The following is a 23816-nucleotide window of genomic DNA, read 5'->3' on the forward strand; positions in this document are numbered from 1 at the left end:
TCAAAAATTCAAATGGCGCTCCTTGCCTTCCGAGCACTGCTGTGTGTCCAAACATTTGATTTCCACCACATATGAGGTATCTGCGTACTCAGGAGAAAATGCACAATACATTTTATGGTGCATTTTTTCCTGTTACCCTTGTGAAAAAAAAAGCTACCTAGTTGAAGCAACCGTTTTGTGGTAAAAAAAAAATTTTTTCTTTTCACGGCTCAACGCTATAAACTTTTGTGAAGCCCCCAGGGGTTCAAAGTGCTCACCAAACATCTAGAAAAATTATTTGAGGCCTCTAGTTTCCAAAATGGGGTCACTTGTGGGGGAGCTCCATTGTTTAGGCACCTCAGGGGGTCTTCAAACCCGACATGGCGTCCGCTAACAGGTGCAGCTAATTTTGCACTCAAAAATTCAAATGGCGCTCCTTGCCTTCCGAGCACTGCTGTGTGTCCAAACATTTGATTTCCACCACATATGAGGTATCTGCGTACTCAGGAGAAAATGCACAATACATTTTATGGTGCATTTTTTCCTGTTACCCTTGTGAAAAAAAAAGCTACCTAGTTGAAGCAACCGTTTTGTGGTAAAAAAATTTTTTTTTCTTTTCACGGCTCAACGCTATAAACTTTTGTGAAGCCCCCAGGGGTTCAAAGTGCTCACCAAACATCTAGAAAAATTATTTGAGGCCTCTAGTTTCCAAAATGGGGTCACTTATGGGGGAGCTCCATTGTTTAGGCACCTCAGGGGGTCTTCAAACCCGACATGGCGTCCGCTAATGAGTGCAGCTAATTTTGCGTTCAAAAATTCAAATGGCGCTCCTTCCCTTCCGAGCTCTGCCGTGCGCCCAAACAATTGATTTTTACCACATATGGGGTATCAGCGTACTCAGGAGAACATGCACAATAAATTGTAGGGTGCACTTTCTCTTTTCTCCCTTGTAAAAATGAAAATTTTATGGCTAAAGTAACATTTTTGTGTTAAAAAGTAAAATTTTCATTTTTTCCTTCCACATTGCTTTGGTTCCTGTGAAGCACCTAAAGGGTTAATAATCTTATTGGATGTGGTTTTGAGCAGTGTGAGGGGTGTAGTTTTTAGAATGGGGTCACTTTTGGGTATTTTCTGTCACCTCGGCCTCTCAAAGTCACTTCAAATGTGATGTGGTCCCTAAAAAAATTATTTTGTAAATTTTGTTGGAAAAATGAGAATTTGCTGATGACCTTTGACCCCTTCTAAAAAATTTGTTTCGAAAATTGCGCTGATGTAAAGTAGACAAGTGGGAAATGTTATTTAGTAACTATTTTGTGTGACATATCTCTCAGATTTATGGGCATAAATTTTCAAAGTTTGAAATTTGCGAAATTTTCAAAATTTTCGCCAAATTTCCTAAATTTTCACAAATAAACGCAAAAAATATCGGCCTAAATTTACCACTGACATGAAGCACAATATGTCACGAAAAAACAATCTCAGAATCGCCAGGATCCGTTGAAGCGTTCCAGAGTTATAACCTGTCAAAGTGACACTGGTCAGAATTGCAAAAAATGGCCCGGTCATTAGGGTGTTTTAGTGGCCGGGGGTGAAGGGGTTAAGGGGTGTGACTGGCCTTGAAGGAGAGACTGCACCCCCGTCTGTAGTGAACGCTGCTTGTCCAGCGGAAGCTTCACTCTCGCTGATGGAGTGTGAAACTCCATGCCCAGATATGTCAACGATTGGGTCGGTGCCCGATTTAACCTTGAAAAGTTGATGATCCACCCGAAACTCTGGAGAGTCTCCAGCGCCACGTTCAGGCTGTGTTGGCATGCCTCTTGAGAGGGTGCCTTGACAAGTGGATCGTCCCAGTAAGGATCACAGAGTGACCCTGAGAGTGCAGGACTGCTCCCACTGCTGCCCTGAACTTGGTGAAAACCCGTAGGGCTGTCGCCAGACCGAAGGGCAGGGCTACGAACTGAAGATGCTCGTCTTCAATAACGAAACGTAGCAAATGCTGGTGCTCTGGAGCAATCGGCACGTGGAGATAAGCATCCTGATGTCTATTGATGCTAGGAAATCTCCTTGAGACATTGAGGCAATGACGGAGCGGAGGGTTACATCCGGAACCGCCTGGCCTTCACGTGCTTGGTGAGCAGTTTTAGGTCCAGAACGGAACGGAAAGAGCCACCCTTTTTTTGGCACCCCAATCAGATTGGAGGAAAAAACCGTGTCTTGTTCCTGAAGAGGAACAGGGATTACCACTCCTTCTGCCTGCAGAAGAGCATCGGCTCGGTGGGGGGGGGGGAAGTTCTGAAGAATCGAGCCGGAGGACGAGAACAGAGCTCTATCCTGTACACGTGAGACACAATGTCTCTCACCCACCGGTCTGTGACCTGTGGCAGCTAAATGTCGCCAAGCGGGAGAGTCTGCCACCAACCGCGGATGCGGAGAGAGAGAGCTGAAAGTCATGAGGAGACCGCCTTGGTAGCGGTTCCTCCGGCTGCCTTCCTTGGGCGTGATTGAGCCCGGCCGGAATCTGAGCCCCTCTGAGCCTTTTGAGCCCTTTTGGACGAGGACAATTGGGACCTGCCCGAGCCTGGGAAGGACCGAAACCTCGACTGTCCCCCCAGGACAGCATTACTAGGGTAAGTCGCAATGCAGACATTGCGAGGTTAAGGACACCACCTGCGGCACAGATGTACATGTGCTCAAGACCAGCTGCGCAAGACCAGCTGAAATAGCTTAGAGTGCCCATACGGCTGCGAATGCCGGAGCAACCGACACGCCGATAGCTTCACAGACAGATTTCAACCAGAGGTCCATCTGTCTGTCAATGGCATCTTTAAGTGAAGTCCCATCTCCACTGCAACTATGGATCTAGCCGCAAGCCAGGAGATTGGGGGATCCACCTTTGGACCCTGGGTCCAGCGCTTTACCACGTCAGGGGGAAGGGATAACGTGTATCCTTAATACGTTTGGAGAAAACGTTTATCTGGTAAGCGTGGTGTTTCTGAACTGCTTCTCTGAAGTCAGCGTGGCCAGAAAAGTACTCAATATACGCATGAGATACTGAAAAAGGATTTCTCCTGCTGTGAAGCTGACTCCTCCACTGGGGGAGCTGAGGGAGAAATATCCAACGTTCCATTGATGGACGCTATAAGATCATTCACTATGGCGTCACCATCCGGTGTATCCGGATTGAGAGCGGTGTCAGGACCAAAGCCCTGATCAGCTACGTCTGCCTCATCATACAGAGAGTCCTCCTGCTGGGACCCTGACCAGTGATGAAGCCGAGTGCCGCACCCAGCGAGCTAGCTTAGGCTGTCTGGGACTGTCGTACGTGTCAGAGCCTTCACCCTGGAATGCCTGGGACCCCCCCGGAGCACTGATTATGTTCCAAATGAGGGTGGCCAGGGAGCATTAATCAAGATTGCCCATGGCCTGTCTGGACTGCAAAGTCTCTATCCCATGACAATCTATCAGCCGAAACTGCAACTCCGTCCCTGTCCCTGGACAGGGTTCACAGGTGGTTTCTTTGGCCACCTCTAGTAGAGACCCCGGCTGACCAAGTGCTACAGGGGAGCATTGCACACAATGGGGGTCAGTGGAACCTGCCGGTGGAACAGTATCACATGCAGTAAAAACAGCATAGAAAGCCTGTGTTGCTTTTTTGCTGCTGTATTCTAACCATCTATGCAATGTATAGCATACAAGCATAAACACTTCAGCACATGCAATAGAAGCAGCATAGAAAGCCTGTGCCTTGGCACCCTTGCTTTTTTGCTGCTGTTGTCCAGCCATCTAGGAGAATATAGCCAAGAGTAGCGACCGTACAGTGCAATGTATAGCATACAAGGATAAGTTCAAATGAACACTTCAGCACATGCAATACAAGCAGCCTATAAAGCCTGTGCCTTGGCACCCATGCTTTTTTGCTGCTGTTGTCCAGCCCTCTAGGAGAATATAGCCAAGAGTAGCGACCGTACAGTGCAATGTATAGCATACAAGCATAAGTACAAATGAACATTTCAGCACATGCAATACAAGCAGCATAGAAAACCTGTGCCTTAGCACCCTTGCTTTTTTGCTGCTGTCATCTCGCCATCTAGGAGGGCATATAGCCAAAGATAGCGACCTACAGTGCAGTGTATAGCATACAAGCATAAAATACAAATAGACACTTCGGTATTTAGTGGGGTCAGCACTTCAGGTGCTGCTTACCGCCCGCCTATAACGCGGGTGTGTGGTCGCCAGAGCCCTGTGACTGGTTGCCCAGAGCATGTCTCCGTTCCCCAGCTCGGACTGCGTGCAGGAATGGCTGCCGGCGTCCTTCTCCAGTTCGTGTGACGAGGGGCGGGCCGTGGGCGTGCCCCAGACAAGAGCGGGAAACTGGCGTCCCACTGTGTCCAGTGAAGGGGGCTGGAGAATGCAAAGCAGACTCCAGCCCTCGGCGCTGACTGTCTGTACAGCGTCCCGCCTCTCCCCTGACTGGCAGGGCTGGAGGCGGGAACGAAACGAAAACTAGGCCGCAAAGCCGGGGACTCGAGTAATAAGCGCGGCCGTCCATGTGCACGGCCAGCGCGGAAGTCCCCGGCGCACCACAAGTCCCAGCCGCGCCACAATGTAAAAAACACCCAGCAGCGGCCGGCGCGGCAGTTCCCAATACATAAAGTCACTCAGCTAAGCTGTAGTGAATAATAGCACGAGCGCTCCGCGCTGTTGCCCCCGGCGCACTAACACTCCCAGCAATGCTGGTGTGTGTGTGCGCGCTTGCCCGGGGACACAGAGTACCTTAATGTAGCAGGGCCTGTCCCTGACGATACTCAGCTCCATATCCAGCAGGTTCTCTGGGTCTGTGGATGGAGCCCGGTCTCAGTGCCTGGAGACCTGTAAGATCCCACTTCGCCCAGAGCCCTGAGGGGGGATGGGGAAGGAAAACAGCATGTGGGCTCCAGCCTCCGTACCCGCAATGGGTACCTCAACCTTAACAAACACCCGACAAAAGTGGGGTGAGAAGGGAGCATGCTGGGGGCCCCATATGGGCCCACTTTTCTTCCAACCGACATAGTCAGCAGCTGCTGCTGACTAAAAACAGTGGAGCTATGCGTGGATGTCTGACCTCCTTCGCACAAAGCTTGAAAACTGATCAGCCCGTGATCCCACGGGGGGTGTATAGCCAGAAGGGGAGGGGCCTTACACTTTTTAGTGTAATGCTTTGTGTGGCCTCCGGAGGCAGTAGCTATACACCCCAATCGTCTGGGTCTCCCAATGGAGCGCCGAAGAAAAACGTATTAAGGTATTCTCCCAAATTAAGCAAGTCAAGGCCCAACTGGTGGTACTGGTAGAGACTCACCTCACACGGGACACAGCCAGACTAGTAAACAAACCGTGGGTACAATGGTCGGCACATGCGTTCCACACCAGCTACTCCAGGGGTGTCTCTCTATTGGTCCATAGACATATCCGTTGGGAAGTGAAGGTGGTGAGGCGTGACCCGGAGGGGCGATTTGTGTTTATATATGCGTCTATAAACTCTAGAGATTGTGTGCTATTATGTATTTACAACCCCCCGCCAGCTCGCATCTCCATTCTTAAACAAGCAATGAGCTTTGCCCTCAATTATCCAAATGCGTATGTGTTATGCATGGGGGATTTTAATCTTGTGATGAATGAGGAGCAGGACAGGTTTCGGATGGATGGAGGGGGACAACATTCGGCCACACACTTGACTGATTTGCAGCAATGCGCGGAGGGAGGTGGGTGGATTGACCTTTGGCGACTCCGGCATCCTAACACCCGAGAATATACATGTCATTCTTCTACTAGACGCACGCTGTCCCGACTAGATTATATTTTTGGGTCGAGCAATATTGCAACCTGGGTGGATGACGTGGTACACGGGGTCAGGGGCATATCAGATCACAGCCCAGTGATTCTTACTATGAAGACTAACCAAGGTGTTGGTAAACCTTTTGGAGGTTAAACCCCTTTTGGCTAAAACTAATAGATCAAAGTGATAGAACTCTGGCCCAAATAGAGGATTTCCTGGAAGCCCACCCTAAACCCTGGAATAATAACTTGGTGTGGGACACCCTTAAAGCCTACCTTAGAGGGCGTTTGTCTTCAACCATAACATATCTTAAAAGAGTGACTAAAACTGAGGATGATATAGTAGAGGGGAGACTTAGAGGCAATATATATATCGGCCCCAACCGATGGAAATAGGGCGGCCTGGATGCAATCATATAGGTTATATATGCAGCACTCTGAGACCAAGTCCAAACGCAAATTGTTCTTTACCCGACAATCATATTTTGAGCTTGGAAATCAATCCAGTAAATTATTGGCATATATGGTTAGGCAACACAACACTTCAAATACAATATTGGGTATACAGAGGATGGATGGCTCAATAGCTACATTCCCTGAGGATATTTTAGAGTGCTTTTGTGAATACTATAAAACCCTATACACATCTAGAAATCCTCATGGAGTTCAAAGTTGCGTGACATATTTGTCGGATTTGGAGTTTCCTACTTTGAGTGGATCACAATGGGAGTCTCTGGAGGCAGACATCACACTGGATGAAGTGATTACTGCCATCTCAGATATGGCTAGGGGGAAATCTCCGGGTCCAGATGGCCTTCCCATAGAATTCTATAGTAAATATTGTGACGTATTGGCCCCGATTCTTTTAGAGGTTTTCTCACATTTTTCAGCCGGCGACTCTCTACCTGCCTCCTTGTACGAAGCACATATAGTCGTGCTGAGGAAGGAGGGTAAAGACCCACTAGACTGCGGTTCATACCGTCCTATATCCCTAGTTAACGTGGATTACAAGATCTTTACCAAAATACTGGCGTCCAGGCTTAATTCAGTCATATTGAGTATAGTTCACCCAGATCAAACCGGATTTATGCCTGGGAAAAACACCTCTATAAATATAAGACGGGTCCAGTCCATAGTGCAATATAGCACACTGGTCCAAGAGAACGAGTGGGCCTTGGCCTTGCTGGACGCGGCCAAGGCATTTGACTCGGTAGAATGGCCATTTTTATTTGCCTGCCTCCAGAGATTCGCCTTTGGGCCTACATTCAGTAATTGGATTCATATGTTGTATAGGTACCTGACAGCCAGGATACTAGTCAATGGTGCTATGTCTACACCCTTCGCATTGAACCGGGGCACAAGACAGGGATGCCCTCTGTCTCCAGCATTGTTTGCACTAGTTATTGAAGCTTTGGCAATTAGAATCCGCTCTCATCCACAGATCACTGGAATCACTATAGCCGACCGAACAGATCAAATAGGATTGTATGCAGATGACATGGTTGTCTTCTTAGATCGAGTGCAAGAGACTCTACCGGTGGTTATAGACACAATAGATACATTTGGGGAGTTTTCGGGACTACGCATCAACTGGGATAAGTCGGCTTTGATGCCATTAATGCATGGGTCTGGAATTTCAATGGAGGGTAGGTCACCTTTGCAAGTGGTAACTAGCTTTAAATACCTGGGAATACACATACAGAAAGACCATACACTAGACCTGCAGACGAGTATAACCCCACTTCTGGAGCATGTTAAACTTAAATATAACTTGTGGAGCAAGCTACCCCTGTCAGTGGTTGGCAGAATAAATTTAATCAAAATGATATTACTTCCAAAGCTTAGTTATACACTACAACATAGTGCAGTATCAGTACCCAAATCCTTCTTCTCAATGTTGAACTCGCTTACTACCTCTTTCATATGGGGGAAATCCAGACCCAAACTTCGGTTATCCATTTTGCAGAGATCCAAAAGACTGGGAGGGATGGCTTTACCGGAGTTCTTCCTCTACTACCTCGCGGGACAGCTTAGGGCACTAGAGACTTGGATGCCTGGATGTCAGCTGCCAAACTCTGAGAGTCACTTGGCACACGCGGCTGGGACTGATTGTTTAGTGGGTTTTCTGGAATCAGAAGGACTGAGAACACCACGGCAATTACCCCTCCTCAGGTTGGCAAGATTAGTCTGGCGACAAGCCAAGAGGGTGGTACACTTCGAAGGGGTGGTGGCGGAACTCCCATTATGGGGGAATAGCCACTTCCATACTCTGAGAGATCACCCCTCGGCGCAATTCTGGGCCACTCACAGCGTCAGTGCATTAGGTGATCTTTTTGTCCCGGGAACCACAACCTTCAAGTCCTTTGAACAAGTCCAGATTGAATATAATGTCCCAAGATCACAATTCTTTAGATACCTGCAGATTCGCACAGCGATTCAATCCCACATACAGAAAATTGGAGTGAGGAAATTGATATCATCACTTCCTATGATAGGTATTCTAAAATCACAAGGACCTCGAGGCCTCATCTCAGCTATATATACTTACCTGTTGTCGGAGGGGGTGCAGTCTGACCCCTTGCCAGCCCAGGATAGATGGAAATCTCTAATTCCCTCTCTACAGGGAGAGGAATGGGAAGAGATATTGGAATCTCCGACTGCAGTATCCCCTTCGGTTAATAATAGGTTGATTCAATGCTACATTGTCCACCAGGCATACCTTACTCCAACTCGATTATTTAGTATGGGCCGTTCTCGTATATCGGAGTGCCCGAGGTGTCATCTCTCAGGGGCAAATTTCATACATATGATTTCGAGCTGTCCCAATATATCTTCGTACTGGCGGGGAGTGACATCTCTGCTGACATCGATTGTGTCGATTCCTGTTTTGTGTGACCCTTTGATATGCCTGTTTGGGGTGGTGGAGGAAGAGTCCTGGGATCATTACATGACAATATTCCTCAGAGAGGCATTGTTTCTGGCTAGGAAATTAATAGCTCTGAGGTGGATGGGAGATTTGAATCCAACTGTGAGGTCCTGGGTTAAACTAGTCAATGCAACCATAGTCTATGAGCGGGTGGTATATTATAATAGGGGGTGCCCGGGAAAATTTAACAAAATCTGGGGTTTGCGGAATTCCTCTCCAGACACACTTGCGGAGGTTTGAGGGAGATTATGCGGATAATGGTGGTTCCCGTTAGATGTTGGGATATGAAACACTGTCCAATGGTATATTAAGATATAATAATGCAATGTGGCTGCTGTTGTTCTTTCTTTCTTCCTTTTTCTATTCCTCTTTCTATCTTGTTTTCAAAATATGGTCATGCTGATAGTTAGAGCTGTTCTTATGCTCAATATAAAATTAGATATATATGCAAATGATAAGAAGTTTGGATAATAACATTGTTCTATCTTAAGTGCTAAAGATATTATGGACTTTAGATGACTGTTTATTGTTATATTTAAATATTACTATCTATATACTGAGCTATCTTTATATGGCAAATGTCGGTTGTACCATGTTTGAAATTAATAATAAAACGAAGTGAAAAAAAAGATGGCCGAAAGAGGAGGCACCGACACCGGAGAACAGAGACGCCTCTCTGACTCAACTCCACCGCAGCGACCGGTTTAGCTAAGTATTATAAAGTGAATTTTACGTCCTACACAGCGGCCTGGGTTCCTATATACAGCATGTTAGAATACTGTATATAAGAGCCCGGTGGTGGTGGCTGCAGCTTATCTGCCCCAAATCTGGTGACAGGTTCCCTTTAATAGCAGGAGACACAATAAATTTCCAATACTTTGATATAATCAACCAGTGTACAGTAAGGAAATGTATGAGGAGACCCTAAAGAATTACCAGCAAGGGGATAGGTATCACTGAGATTAATTCCATCTGAAGTGAGGCTCCTACCTAAGAACGTAACAACTAGAGTTGAGCGGATTGCTAATAATCCGGGTCCGGCGGATCAGTTGTGGGTTGACAAGGAAGTCTGGATCCGATCCGGAATCCGGCCCAATATATGTCAATGAGGAGCGGAATCCGGGAAAAAGAGAGAGAACACCGAATTCGGATCTTGCACCTGGAATCCCGCGTCCGGGTCAGACCCGGATCTACCGCTGAAACCGCGCGGATCCGGATTTTTCAAGTCTGGGTCCGCTCTACACTAGTAACAACCTCATAAGTTTCAAATACGGAGTCCCATCTCCAGCAAACATACAATGGTGTGTCTGACTCAGTCCCAAGCCACTAACATCGGTGAGAAACAAAAGGTGTATATCTTTATGAAGAACAGATGGAACTCTATACCACCCCGATAGTATTTTCTCATCGTTTTTTTGTTCCTTTTTGTCATAAACCATTGGTATTTGGGAATTAAGAAACATTGCATTCCAACACTCAGGTGAGACAGTCTTTACAGGTTACCGCTGCAATAAAATAGGAGGTTAAAAATTTTGATTGCAACGAAGGGAATTTTGTATACTTACCGTAAGAAGGGAATTTTGTTACTTACCGTAAATTCCTTTTCTTCTAGCTCTTATTGGGAGACCCAGACGATTGGGGTATAGCTACTGCCCTCTGGAGGCCACACAAAGCACTACATTAAAAGTGCAAGGCCCCTCCCCCTCTGGCTATACCCCCCCCGTGGTATCACGGGTTCTCCAGTTTTAGTGCCAAAGCAAGAAGGAGGAAGCCAATAACTGGTTTAAACAAATTAACTCCGAATAACATCGGAGAACTGAAAAACCGTTCAACATGAACAACATGTGTACCCGCAAACAACAAAAAAACATCCCGAAGGACAACAGGGCGGGTGCTGGGTCTCCCAATAAGAGCTAGAAGAAAAGGAATTTACGGTAAGTAACAAAATTCCCTTCTTCTTCAGCGCTCTATTGGGAGACCCAGACGATTGGGACGTCCAAAAGCTGTCCCTGGGTGGGTAAAGAAATACCTCATGTTAGAGCTGCAAAACAGCCCTCCCCTACGGGGGTGTCACTGCCGCCTGCAGGACTCTTCTACCTAAGCTGGCATCCGCCGAAGCATAGGTATGCACCTGATAATGCTTGGTGAAAGTGTGCAGACTGGACCAGGTAGCTGCCTGGCACACCTGTTGAGCCGAAGCCTGGTGACGTAATGCCCAGGACGCACCCACGGCTCTGGTTGAGTGGGCTTTTAGCCCTGAAGGAACCGGAAGCCCCGCAGAACGGTAGGCCTCTAGAATTGGTTCTTTGATCCATCGAGCCAGGGTGGCTTTAGAAGCCTGCAACCCCTTGCGCGTACCAGCGACAAGGACAAAAAGTGCATCGGCACGGCGCATGGGCGCCGTGCGGGAAATGTAGATTCTGAGTGCTCTCACCAGATCTAGCAAACGTAAGTCCTTTTCATACCGGTGAACCGGATGAGGACAAAAAGAAGGCAAGGATATATCCTGATTAAGATGAAAAGAGGATACGACCTTAGGGAGAAACTCCGGAATAGGGCGCAGCACTACCTTGTCCTGGTGGAACACCAGGAAGGGAGCCTTGGATGACAGAGCTGCCAGCTCAGACACTCGCCGAAGCGATGTGATCGCAACAAGAAACGCCACTTTCTGTGACAGCCGAGAAAAGGAAACTTCCTTCAGAGGCTCGAAGGGCGGCTTCTGGAGAGCAACCAGTACCCTGTTCAGATCCCATGGATCTAACGGCCGCTTGTACGGGGGCACAATATGACAGACCCCCTGCAGGAACGTGCGCACCTTAGAAAGACGTGCTAGACGCTTCTGAAAAAACCCGAATAGTGCCGAAACTTGCCCTTTAAGGGAGCTGAGCGACAAGCCCTTTTCTAACCCCGATTGCAGGAAGGAAAGAAACTTGGGCAATGCAAATGGCCAGGGAGACACTCCCTGAGCAGAGCACCAGGATAAGAAAATCTTCCACGTTCTGTGGTAGATCTTAGCCGAATTCGACTTTCTAGCTTGTCTCATTGTGGCAACGACTCCTTGAGATAATCCTGCAGATGCTAGGATCCAGGACTCAATGGCCACACAGTCAGGTTCAGGGCCGCAGAATTCTGATGGAAAAACGGCCCTTGGGACAGTAAGTCTGGTCGGTCTGGCAGTGACCACGGTCGACCGATCGTGAGATGCCACAGATCCGGATACCACGACCTCCTCGGCCAGTCTGGAGCGACGAGTATGATGCGGCTGCACTCGGATCTGATCTTGCGTAGCACTCTGGGCAAGAGCGCCAGAGGCGGAAACACGTATGGGAGCTGAAACTGCGACCAATCTTGAACCAAGGCGTCTGCCGCCAGAGCTCTTTGATCGCGCGACCTCGCCATGAATGCCGGGACCTTGTTGTTGTGCCGGGATGCCATTAGGTCGACGTCCGGGACTCCCCAGCGGCGACAGATTTCCTGAAACACGTCCGGGTGAAGGGACCATTCCCCTGCGTCCATGCCCTGGCGACTGAGGAAGTCTGCTTCCCAGTTTTCTACGCCTGGGATGTGAACCGCGGATATGGTGGATGCTCTGTCCTCCACCCACATTAGAATGCGCCGGACTTCTTGGAAGGCTTGCCGACTGCGCGTCCCTCCTTGGTGGTTGATGTATGCCACCGCTGTGGAGTTGTCCGATTGGATTCGGATCTGCTTTCCTTCCAGCCACTGTTGGAAGGCCAGTAGAGCAAGATACACTGCTCTGATCTCCAGAACATTGATCTGAAGGGTGGACTCCTGCGGAGTCCACGTCCCCTGAGCCCTGTGGTGGAGAAATACTGCTCCCCACCCTGACAGACTCGCATCTGTCGTGACTACTGCCCAGGATGGGGGCAGGAAGGATCTTCCCTGAGACAATGAGGTGGGAAGGAGCCACCATTGTAGGGAGTCCTTGGCCGTCTGGGAAAGCGAGACTTTCCTGTCCAGGGACGTTGACTTCCCGTCCCATTGGCGGAGAATGTCCCATTGAAGTGGGCGCAGATGAAACTGCGCAAAGGGAACTGCTTCCATGGCTGCCACCATCTTCCCTAGGAAATGCATGAGGCGCCGCAAGGGATGCAACTGGCCCTGCAGAAGAGATTGCACCCCTGTCTGTAGTGACCGCTGCTTGTTCAGCGGAAGCTTCACTATCGCTGCTAGAGTATGAAACTCCATGCCAAGATACGTTAGTGATTGAGTCGGTGATAGGATCGACTTTGGAAAGTTGATGATCCATCCGAAAGACTGTAGGGTCTCCAGCGTAGCATTCAGGCTGCGCTGACATGCCTCTTGAGAGGGAGCTTTGACCAATAAATCGTCTAGGTAAGGGATCACCGAGTGTCCCTGAGAGTGCAAGACTGCTACCACCGCCGCCATGACCTTGGTGAAGACCCGTGGGGCTGTCGCCAGACCAAATGGCAGAGCTACGAACTGAAAATGGTCGTCTCCTATCACAAAACGTAGAAAACGTTGATGTTCTGTAGCAATTGGCACGTGGAGATAAGCATCTTTGATGTCTATTGAGGCAAGGAAGTCTCCTCTGGACATTGAGGCAATGACAGAACGCAGGGTTTCCATCCGGAACTTCCTGGCGTGCACATGTTTGTTGAGCCGTTTTAGGTCCAGAACAGGACGGAACGAGCCGTCCTTTTTTGGAACCACAAAGAGATTGGAGTAAAACCCTTGCCCTTGTTCCTGAGGAGGGACTGGGATCACCACTCCTTCCGCTCTTAGGGAGTCCACCGCCTGCAGCAGAGCATCTGCTCGGTCTGGATGTGGGGAGGTTCTGAAGAACCGAGCTGGAGGACGAGAATTGAACTCGATTCTGTACCCGCGAGACAAAATGTCCGTCACCCACCGGTCTTTGACCTGTGACATCCAAATGCCGGAAAAGCGGGAGAGCCTGCCCCCGACCGGCGATGCGGAGGGAGGGGGCTGGAAGTCATGAGGTAGCCGCTTTGGAAGTGGTACCTCCATTTGCTTTCTTGGGACGCGTGTGAGCCCGCCACGAATCTGAGTTTCTTTGCGTCCTCTGAGTCCCTTTGGACGAGGTAAACGGTGTCTTGCCCGAACCTCGAAAGGACTGAAACCTCTGCTGCCACTTTTTCTGCTGAGGTTTGGTTGTTCTGGGTTGTGGTAAAGAGGAGTCTTTACCCTTGGACTGCTTAATGATATCAGCCAATGGCTCGCCAAACAGTCTATCTCTAGATAAAGGCAAACTGGTTAAACATTTTTTGGAACCAGCATCTGCTTTCCAGTCCTTTAACCACAAGGCTCTGCGCAAAACTACCGAATTGGCGGACGCCATTGAGGTGCGACTGGTAGATTCTAGGACCGCATTGATAGCGTAAGACGCAAACGCCGACATCTGCGTGGTAAGGTGCGCCACTTGCGGCACTGCTGGATGTATGATAGCATCCACTTTTGCTAAGCCAGCTGAAATAGCCTGGAGTGCCCATACGGCTGCGAATGCCGGAGCAAACGACGCGCCGATAGCTTCATAGACAGATTTTAACCAAAGGTCCATCTGTCTGTCATTGGCATCTTTAAGTGAAGCGCCATCCTCCACTGCAACTATGGACCTAGCTGCGAGTTTGGAAATCGGGGGGTCTACCTTTGGACACTGTGTCCAGCGCTTGACCACCTCAGGGGGGAAAGGGAAACGCGTATCTTTAGATCGTTTAGAGAAACGCCTTTCTGGGTGAGCGTCGTGCTTCTGGATTGATTCTCTGAAGTCAGCGTGATCCAACAAAGCACTCAATTTACGCTTGGGATAAAGGAAACGAAACTTCTCCTGCTCCGCAGCCGCCTCTTCTGCTGAAGGGGCTGGGGGAGAAATATCCAACAGCCTATTGATGGCTGAGATAAGGTCGTTTACCATGGCATCCCCATCAGGGGTATCCAGGTTGAGAGGGGTTCCAGGAATGGATTCCTGATCACTCTCATCAGACACATCACAGGGAGACTGATTGCGCTGAGACCCTGAGCAGTGTGATGACGTCGAGGGTCTTTCCCAGCGAGCTCGCTTAGGGTGGCTGGGGCTATCATCTGAGTCATAATCCTCGGCCTGTGAAGCCGGGGACCCCCCTGTGGGCTGGATTAATTCCAAGTGAGGGGGACCTGAGGACAGAGGCCTCGCCGTGCCCAAAGACTGAGCCCCATGCATAGATTGCAAGGTTTCAAGGATTTTTGCCATAGACACAGACATATTATCAGCAAAAACTGCAAAGTCTGTCCCCGTCACCGGGGCAGAACTTACAAGCGTCTCAGCCTGGGTCACTACCTCTCCTGACTCCGGCTGGCGAAGCAGCACCGGGTCGGAGCATTGCACACAATGGGGGTCATCGGAGCCTGCTGGTAGATTAGCCCCACATGCAGCACACGCAGTATACACAGCCCTAGCCTTGGCAGCCTTGCGTTTTGAGGATGGCATGTTGTTGCTTCCACAGAGGGATCTGGGAGATGCAGCCAGAAGCGACCTCACAGTGCAAGAAATACAATATCTCTATATCCTACACAGTACACCGATACACCGTGAGGCACTAGAGGGACCAGCACAGAAAAATCGCTTACCGCCCGCTTAAAAAGCGGGTGTGTGGTCGCCAGATAGCCCCTAGTCCAGGTCTCCCAGAGCCTTGCGTCCTTCCTCCAGCCAGACTGCATGTAATGGCTGCCGGCGTCCTGAGAGAGAAGGGGGGCGGGCCCTGGGCGTTCCTGGCTAAGAGCGGGAAGCCTGCTTCCCTCTGTGCCTAGTGTGAGGGCTGGAGCATGTAAATCAGGCTCCAGCCCTCGTCGCTGCTAGCGAACAGCGTCTCTCCCCTACCCTGAATGACAGGGTGGGGGCGGGAACGAATCGGAGCTGCCGGCGTCCTAGGCCCAAAAAGCCGGGGACTCAATTTATAACCGCCGCCGCCGTAAAAGCGCGGACGGCGGATCCCCGGCGCACCACAAGTCACAGCAGCGCCGCCCGGTCCAGAGGGGGTCGGCGCTGCGTTCCCATACACAAAAAATCCCCCAGTAATCTGTAGGGACACTAACTCCAACGTTGCGGTCCCCGGCGCACTACAACACCCAGCCAGCCCGGAGTGTGTCTGTGCCTGCCGGGGACACAGAGTACCTGTATGATGCAGGGCCTGTCCCTGATCGTACTCCTGCTCCGTCTCCATCAGGTTCTAATGGGTCTGTGGATGGAGCCCGGCGTCAGAGCTGAGAGGCCGGCAGGATCCCACTTCCACAGAGCCCTACCAGGGGATGTGGAAGGAAAACAGCATGTCAGGCTCCAGCCCTGTACCAGCAATAGGTACCTCAACCTTACAACACCATCCAGGGGTGAGAAGGGAGCATGCTGGGGACACTATATGTGTCCTCTTTTCTTCCATCCGAAATAGTCAGCAGCTACTGCTGACTAAAATCTGTGGAGCTATGCATGGAATGTCTGACCTCCTTCGCACACAAAGCTAAAACTGGAGAACCCGTGATACCACGGGGGGGGTATAGCCAGAGGGGGAGGGGCCTTGCACTTTTAATGTAGTGCTTTGTGTGGCCTCCAGAGGGCAGTAGCTATACCCCAATCGTCTGGGTCTCCCAATAGAGCGCTGAAGAAATTCCTTTTCTTCTAGCTCCAATTGGGAGACCCAGACAATTGGGTGTATAGCTACTGCCTCCGGAGGCCACACAAAGTATTACACTCAAAAGTGTAAGGCCCCTCCCCTTCTGGCTATACACCCCCAGTGGGATCACTGTCTCACCAGTTTAGTGCAAAAGCAAGAAGGAGGAAAGCCAATAACTGGTTTAAAGACCAATTCAATCCGAAGAAACATCGGAGAACTGCAACCATTCACATGAACAACATGTGTACCGAAAAAAACCCTAAGAAAACAGGGCGGGTGCTGGGTCTCCCAATTGGAGCTAGAAGAAAAGGAATTTACGGTAAGTATACAAAATTCCCTTCTTCTTTGTCGCTCCATTGGGAGACCCAGACAATTGGGACGTCCAAAAGCAGTCCCTGGGTGGGTAAAAGAATACCTCGTGGTAGGGCCGTCAAACAGCCCTTTCGTACAGGTGGGCAACCGCCGCCTGAAGGACTTGTCTACCTAGGCTGGCGTCTGCCGAAGCGTAGGTATGCACCTGATAATGCTTGGTAAAAGTGTGCAGACTCGACCAGGTAGGTGCCTGGCACACCTGCTGAGCCGTAGCCTGGTGCCGTAATGCCCAGGACGCACCCACGGCTCTGGTAGAATGGGCATTCAGCCCTGAGGGAACCGGGAGCCTAGCAGAACGGTAGGTTTCAAGAATTGGTTCCTTGATCCACCGAGTCAGGGTGGATTTGGAAGCTTGCGACCCTTTACGCTGACCAGCGACAAGGACAAAGAGTGAATCCGGGCGGCACAGGAGCGCCGTGCGGGAATGTAGCTCCTGAGTGCTCTCACCAGATCCAACAGATGCAAATCCTTTTCCAATTGATGGACTGGATGAGGACACAAAGAAGGTAAGGTGATATCTTGATTGAGATGAAAGTGGGATACCACCTTAGGGAGAAAGTCCGGAATCGGACGCCGAACCCCCTTGTCCTGGTGAAGACCAGGAATGTAGATTTGCATGACAGCGCTGCTAGCTCGGACACTCTCTGAAGAGACGTGACCGCTACTAGAAAGGCCACTTTCTGTGAAAGACGGAAAAGGGAAACAACTTTCAAAGGCTCGAAAGGCGGCTTCAAGAGAGTCATTAGAACCTTGTTCAGACTCCAGAGCTCTAACGGCCGCTTGTACGGAGTGATGAGAAGACAAACTCCCTGCAGGAACGTGCGTACCTGCGGAAGTCGGCTAGGCGTTTCTGAAAAAATACAGATAGCGCTGAGACTTGTCCTTTAAGGGAGCTGAGCAACCAACCATTTTCCAACCAAGATTGTAGGAAGGAAGGAAAAATAGGCGATGCAAATGGCCAGGGAGAAACTCCTTGAGCAGAGCACCAAGATAAGAATATCTTCCACGATCTGTGGTAGATCTTGGCGGACGTTGGTTTCTTGGCCTGCGTCATGGTGACAACCACTCCTGAGATAATCCTGAAGACGCTAGGATCCAGGACTCAATGGCTACACCGTCATGTTCAGGGCCGCAGAGTTCAGATGGAAAAAAGGGCCCTTGAAACAGCAAGTCTGGTCGGTCTGGTAGTGCCCACGGTTGGCCTACCGTGAGGTACCACAGATCCGGGAACCCCGACCTCCTCGGCCAATCTGGAGCGACGAGGATGGCGCGGCGACAGTCGGACTTGATCTTGCGCAGCACTCTGGGCAACAATGCCAGAGGTGGGACACATAAGGTAGCCGGGACTGCGACCAATGTTGAACTGAGGCGTCCGCCGCCAGAGCTCGATGATCGTGAGACTGTGCTATGAAGCCGGGACAATGTTGTTGTGCCTTGACGCCATTATGTCGACGTCCGGCATCCCGCAGCGGCGACAGATCTCCTGAAACCCGTCCGGGTGAAGAAACTATTCCCCTGCGTCCATACCCTGGCGACTGAGGAAGTCTGCTTCCTAGTTTACCACGCCTGGGATGTGAACTGCGGATATGGTGGATGCCGTGTCTTCCACCCACGTCAGAATCCGCCGGCTTCCTGGAAGGCTTGCCGGCTGCGTGTTCTTCCGTGGTGGTTGATGTATGCCACCGCTGTGGAGATATCCGACTGAATTCGGATGTGCTTGCTTTTCAGCCACTGCTGGAAGGCTTGTAGGACAAGATACACTGCTCCGATTCCCAGAACATTGATCTGAAGGGTGGACTCTTGCTGAATCCACGTATCTTGAGCCCTGTGGTAGAGAAAAACTGCTCCCCACTCTGATAGACTCGTGCCTGTCGTAACTACCGCCCAGGATGGGGGTAGGAAGGACCTTTTTTCTGACCATGAGGTGGGAAGAAGCCACCACCGTAGAGATTCTTTGGCCGCCTGAGAAAGGGAGACGTCTCTGTCGATGGGCGTCGACCTCCCGTCTCATTGGCGGAGAATGTCCCATTGTAGTGGACGCAGATGAAACTGCGCGAAAGGGACTGCCGCCATTGCTACCATCTTACGTGAGCATGAGGCGTCTCAATGTGTGCGACTGATCCTAAGGAGAGATTGCAGCCTTGTCTGTAGTGAACGCTGTTTGTCTAGCGGAAGCTTCACTATCGCTGAGAGAGTATGAAACTCCATGCCTAGATATGTTAGTGATTGGCCCGGGGTCGGATCTGACTTTGAAAAGTTGATGATCCACCCGAAACTCTGGATAGTCTCCAGCGCAACGTTTGGCTGTGTTGGCATGTTCCTTAAGAGGGTGCCTTGACAAGTAGATCTCCCAAATACGGGATCACAGAGTGACCTTGAGATTGCAGGACTGGTACTACTGCTGCCATGACCTTAGCGAAGACCCGTGGGGCTATCGCCAGCCGGAAGGCAGAGTTACGAACTGAAGGTGTTCGCGTCTTATAACAAAGCGTAGAAACGCTGGAGCTCTGGATCAATCGGCACGTGGGGATAAGCATCCTTGACGTCTATCGATGTTAGGAAATTTCCTTGAAACATTGAGGCGATGACGGAGCGGGGGGATTACATCCGGAACCGCCTGGTGTTCACGAGCTGGTTGAGCCGTGTTAGATCCAGAACGGGACGGAAATACTCGTCCTTTCTTGGCACCGCAAATAATTCGGAGTAAAAACCGTGACCTTGTTCCTGAAGAGGAACGGGGGTCACCACTCGTGCCTTTAGAGTGCCCACCGCCTGCAGAAGAGCATCGGCTCGGTCGGGAGGTGGAGAAGTTCTGAAGAATTGAGTTGGAGGACGAGAACTGAACTCTATCCTGTACCCGTGAGACAGAATGTCTCTCACCCAGCAGTCTTTGACCTGTGACAGCTAAATATCGCCAAGGCGGGAGAGCCTGCTACCGACCGAGGATGCGGAGAGAGGAGGCCGCAAGTCATGAGGAAGCCTCTTGGAAGCGGGTGTTCAGGCTGTCTTTTTTGGGCGTGACTGAGCCCGCCAAGAAACTGAGCTCCTCTGATCCTTTTGAGTCCTCTTTGGACGAGGAGAAATGGGACCTGCCCGAGCCTTGAAAAGACCGAAAACCCCGACTGTCTCTTGGTATGTTGGGGTTTGTTTTGTCTGGGCTGAGGTAAGGAAGAATCCTTACTCTTGAACTGTTTAATGATTACATCTCACGCACACTAAACAGTCGGTCAGCAGAACAAGGCAAACTGGTTAAGCCCTTTTTTGGAAGCAGAATCTGCCTTCCATTCAGTTAACACCCAGGCCCTGCGTAAAACCACGGAGTTAGCGGACGCCACTGCCGTACGGGTCGTAGAGTCTAGGACAGCATTAATCGCATAAGACGCAAATGCAGACATTTGAGCGGTTAAGGATGACACTTGCGGAACAGATGTACGTGTGACCGTGTCCATCTGTGTAAGACAAGCTGAAGTAGCTTGGAGTGCCTCTACGGCTGCGAATGCTGGAGCTAACAGCGCGCCGATAGCCTCATAGATGGATTTCGACCAGAGATCCCTCTGTCTGTCAGTGGCATCTTTAAGTGCAGCCCCATCTTCCACTGCAACTATGGATCTAGCTGCAAGCTGGAGATTGGAGGATGCCCCTTGGGACACTGGGTCCAGCCATTGCCCACGTCAGGGGGTAGGGATGACGTGTATCCTCAGCCGTTTGGAGAAGCGCTTAACTGGATAAGCGTGGTGTTCCTGGACTGCCTGTGTAAAGTCAGGGTTGTCAAGGAAAGTATTTAATTTACGCTTGGGATACGTGAATGGAATTTCTCCTGCTATGAAGCTGACTCTTCCACTGGAGGAGCTGGGGGAGAAATAACTAACATTCTATTGATGGACGCTATGAGATTATTGACTATGGCGTCACCATCAGGTGTATCCAGATTGAGAGCGGTCTCAGGATTAGATCTTGAGCAGCTACCTCCGCCACATCACACAGCGAGTCCGCTTGCTGGGACCCTGACTAGTGCGATGAAGTCGAGGGCCGCTCATAGTGAGCCTCTCAGGCTGTCTGGGACTGTCGTCCGTGTCAGAGCCGTCACTCTGGGAAGCACATGACACCCTCGGAGCTCAAAGTTGTTCCCACTGAGGGGGACCATGGATAATGAATGAACAGTGGCCATGGATTTGAGAGACTTGTCTGGACTGCAAGGCTTCTAGTATTATAGCCATAGTCTCAGAAAATCTGTCAGTAAAAACTGCAGGCTCCGTCCCCATGTCCTGGACGATTAGCAGAGACTCCGTAGTATACAATGGGGGTCTATGTACACTGCCGGCCATATAGCCGTACATGCTGTACCGGCTGCATAGAAAACATGTGCTTCTGCACCTCTGTTTTACACAGACAATATGCTGTTATGTCCTCCGCACAATCAAGGAGGGTATATACAAAAATGCAGCTAAATAGTGCAATGCATAGTGAATAAGCATATATGTATATGTATATGTGCACTTCGGCACTAGTGGAGTCAGCCCCACAGGTGCTGCTTAACGCCTGGTCACAGCGGTTGTGTGACTCTCCAAATCCCTGCCAGGGATTCCTAAACTTGTCTCTTCTGTCGCTACAGAAAACACTGACAAGAATGGCTGCCGGCGTCCTGTGTCGAGGAGGAAGCCGTGGGCGTGCCTGAGAAAATGCGGGAATCCGGCTTCACAGCGTACACAGTGAGAGGGGTGGAGTATGCAAAGCATACTCCAGCTCTCAGCGCTGCCGGTTTCACAGTGCACACAGTGAGAGGGGTGGAGTATGCAAAGCATACTCCAGCTCTCAGCGCTGCCGTGCTGTGCAGCGTCACGCCCCTACCCTGACTGGCAGGTCTGTGGGCGGAAACGAAGTGAGACTAGGCCGCGCAAGCCGGGGACTCGAGTGATAAGCGCGGCCGGCATATAAGCCTTGGTCGGCGCGGAAGTCCCCGGCGCACCACAAGTCCCAGCCGCGCCCGAAATAAAAATGGCAACGGCGGTTAGCGCGGTAGTCCCCTAATACACTAACACACCCAGCAAGCTGTAGTGTGCGATGGCACTAGTGCGGGCAGCGCCGCCGTCCCTGGCGCACTAACACACCCAGCAATGCTGCCGTGTGTCCGTGCGCGGTCCCCACAGGGACACAGAGTACCTCAACGTAGCAGGGCCATGTCCCTGAGGATACTCCGCTCCATGTCCAGCAGATTCCCAGGAGCTGTGGATGGAGCACGGCCTCAGTGCCTGGAGACCGGTAAGATCCCACTTCACCCAGAGCCGAAAGGGGATGGGGAAGGAAAGCAGCATGTGGGCTCCAGCCTCCGTACCCGCAATGGGTACCTCAACCTTAACAAACACCGCCGACAAAAGTGGGGTGAGAAGGGAGCATGCTGGGGGCCCTAGTATGGGCCCTCTTTTCTTCCATCCGACATAGTCAGCAGCTGCTGCTGACTAAACAGTGGAGCTATGCGTGGATGTCTGACCTCCTTCGCACAAAGCACAAAACTGGTGAGCCAGTGATCCCACTGGGGGTGTATAGCCAGAAGGGGAGGGGCCTTACACTTTTGAGTGTAATACTTTGTGTGGCCTCCGGAGGCAGTAGCTATACACCCAATTGTCTGGGTCTCCCAATGGAGCGACAAAGAAGGTAGGTTTTAAGCACACGAGTTGAATAGTTGTTATCAGGAATAGTTATTAATCTCCAAAGAATCAAACACTACGATCAGTGCCAACTAGGTAAAATATACGTACCTGAAGTTCAGCCCTCTGATTGGTTGGTCTGCCTTCCATTCTTTCTGATACATTTCTGAAAAAGTAATTTCATATACACATTTATACAGTTTCTCAGTTTGTAAATTAATACATAATAACTAGTTCATAGAATTGCGCTGAAGCAAATATCAAGACCCCAATTCATCAAGCAGTGTTTGTAAAAATGCGAGAGGATAGAACATGCTGCAGGTTTTTTGTCAGAAGTTTGGAACTAATAAACTGCAGATGGAAAAACTGCAACAAGCGCACAGCAAATGTGAATTCTCATACACTGTGCTGGGAAGTCAAAAGTGAGAACTTTCCAACAACAAAACTGCACCAAAAATGCGGCTCTGCTTAAAAAAAAAAAAAAAAAAAGCATAAAAACCGCATGGTCAAAAAAACCCACATCAAAAACCCAGCATCATTACAAGCGTGGGGTTTTCTTTACATTTGTAGGACAAGGTGCAGTTTAGCTGTAGTTTTGTTGCAGCGTGCACATGTAGCCTTAAGGCCGCTTTACACACAGCGATGTCGTTGGGGGTCACGGAATTCGTGACGCACATCCGGCCTAGATAGCGACGTCGTTGCGACCGCTAACGAGCAAAAATACTCACCTTATCGTTGCTCGTTGACACGGTGCTCTATTCCCGAGTATCGTTGCTGTTGCAGGTTGTTCGTTGTTCCTGCGGCAGCACACATTGCTATGTGCGACACCGCAGGAACGAGGAACCTCACCGTACCTGCAGCCACCAGCAATGAGGAAGAAAGGAGGTGGGTGGGATGTTACGGCCACTCATCTCCGCCCCTCCGTTTCTATTGGGCGGCCGCTTAGTGACGTCGCTGTGACGCCGAACGAACCTCCCCCTTAGAAAAGAGGCGGTTCGCTGGTCACGTAAGTAGTGTGACGGGTCCGAGCGATGTTGTGCGCCACGGGCAGCGATTTGCCAGTGACGCACAACCGACTGGGGCGGGTATGCTCGCTATCAAGATTGCAGCGTGTAAAGCGGCCTTAAGGATTGTTATTTCCAAAAGGTAGCACTAGAGTTCAAGCCCACTTCCTTTCTGAAGCAATTTGCATATTGAACCATACAATGAAAAGTGAAAGCAAAACAAAATATATATAAACAGAAGAAGGGAATTTTGTTACTTACCGTAAATTCCTTTTCTTCTAGCTCCAATTGGGAGACCCAGACGATTGGGTGTATAGCTACTGCCTCCGGAGGCCACACAAAGCACTACACTAAAAAGTGCAAGGCCCCTCCCCTTCTGGCTATACACCCCCCGTGGGATCACGGGCTGCTTCAGTTTTAGTGCAAAAGCAAGAAG

The 23816-nt window shown here is 50.3% G+C and overlaps 1 protein-coding gene across 2 annotated transcripts in view; it reads right to left on the minus strand.

Annotated features, from left to right (window-relative positions):
• LOC142296937 (ribonuclease H1-like) overlaps nucleotides 1-23816 on the minus strand; it is a 169725-nt gene that overhangs the window by 47299 nt on the left and 98610 nt on the right. For both annotated transcript variants that reach the window (XM_075341081.1, XM_075341082.1), the window contains exon 4: nucleotides 22488-22542. In XM_075341081.1, coding sequence (XP_075197196.1) covers nucleotides 22488-22542 — 55 coding nt within the window. The remainder of the gene's footprint in view (nucleotides 1-22487; nucleotides 22543-23816) is intronic.

Source organism: Anomaloglossus baeobatrachus, chromosome 3 (genome assembly GCF_048569485.1).
Source record: "Anomaloglossus baeobatrachus isolate aAnoBae1 chromosome 3, aAnoBae1.hap1, whole genome shotgun sequence".
Classification (NCBI taxonomy): Eukaryota; Metazoa; Chordata; class Amphibia; order Anura; family Aromobatidae; genus Anomaloglossus; species Anomaloglossus baeobatrachus.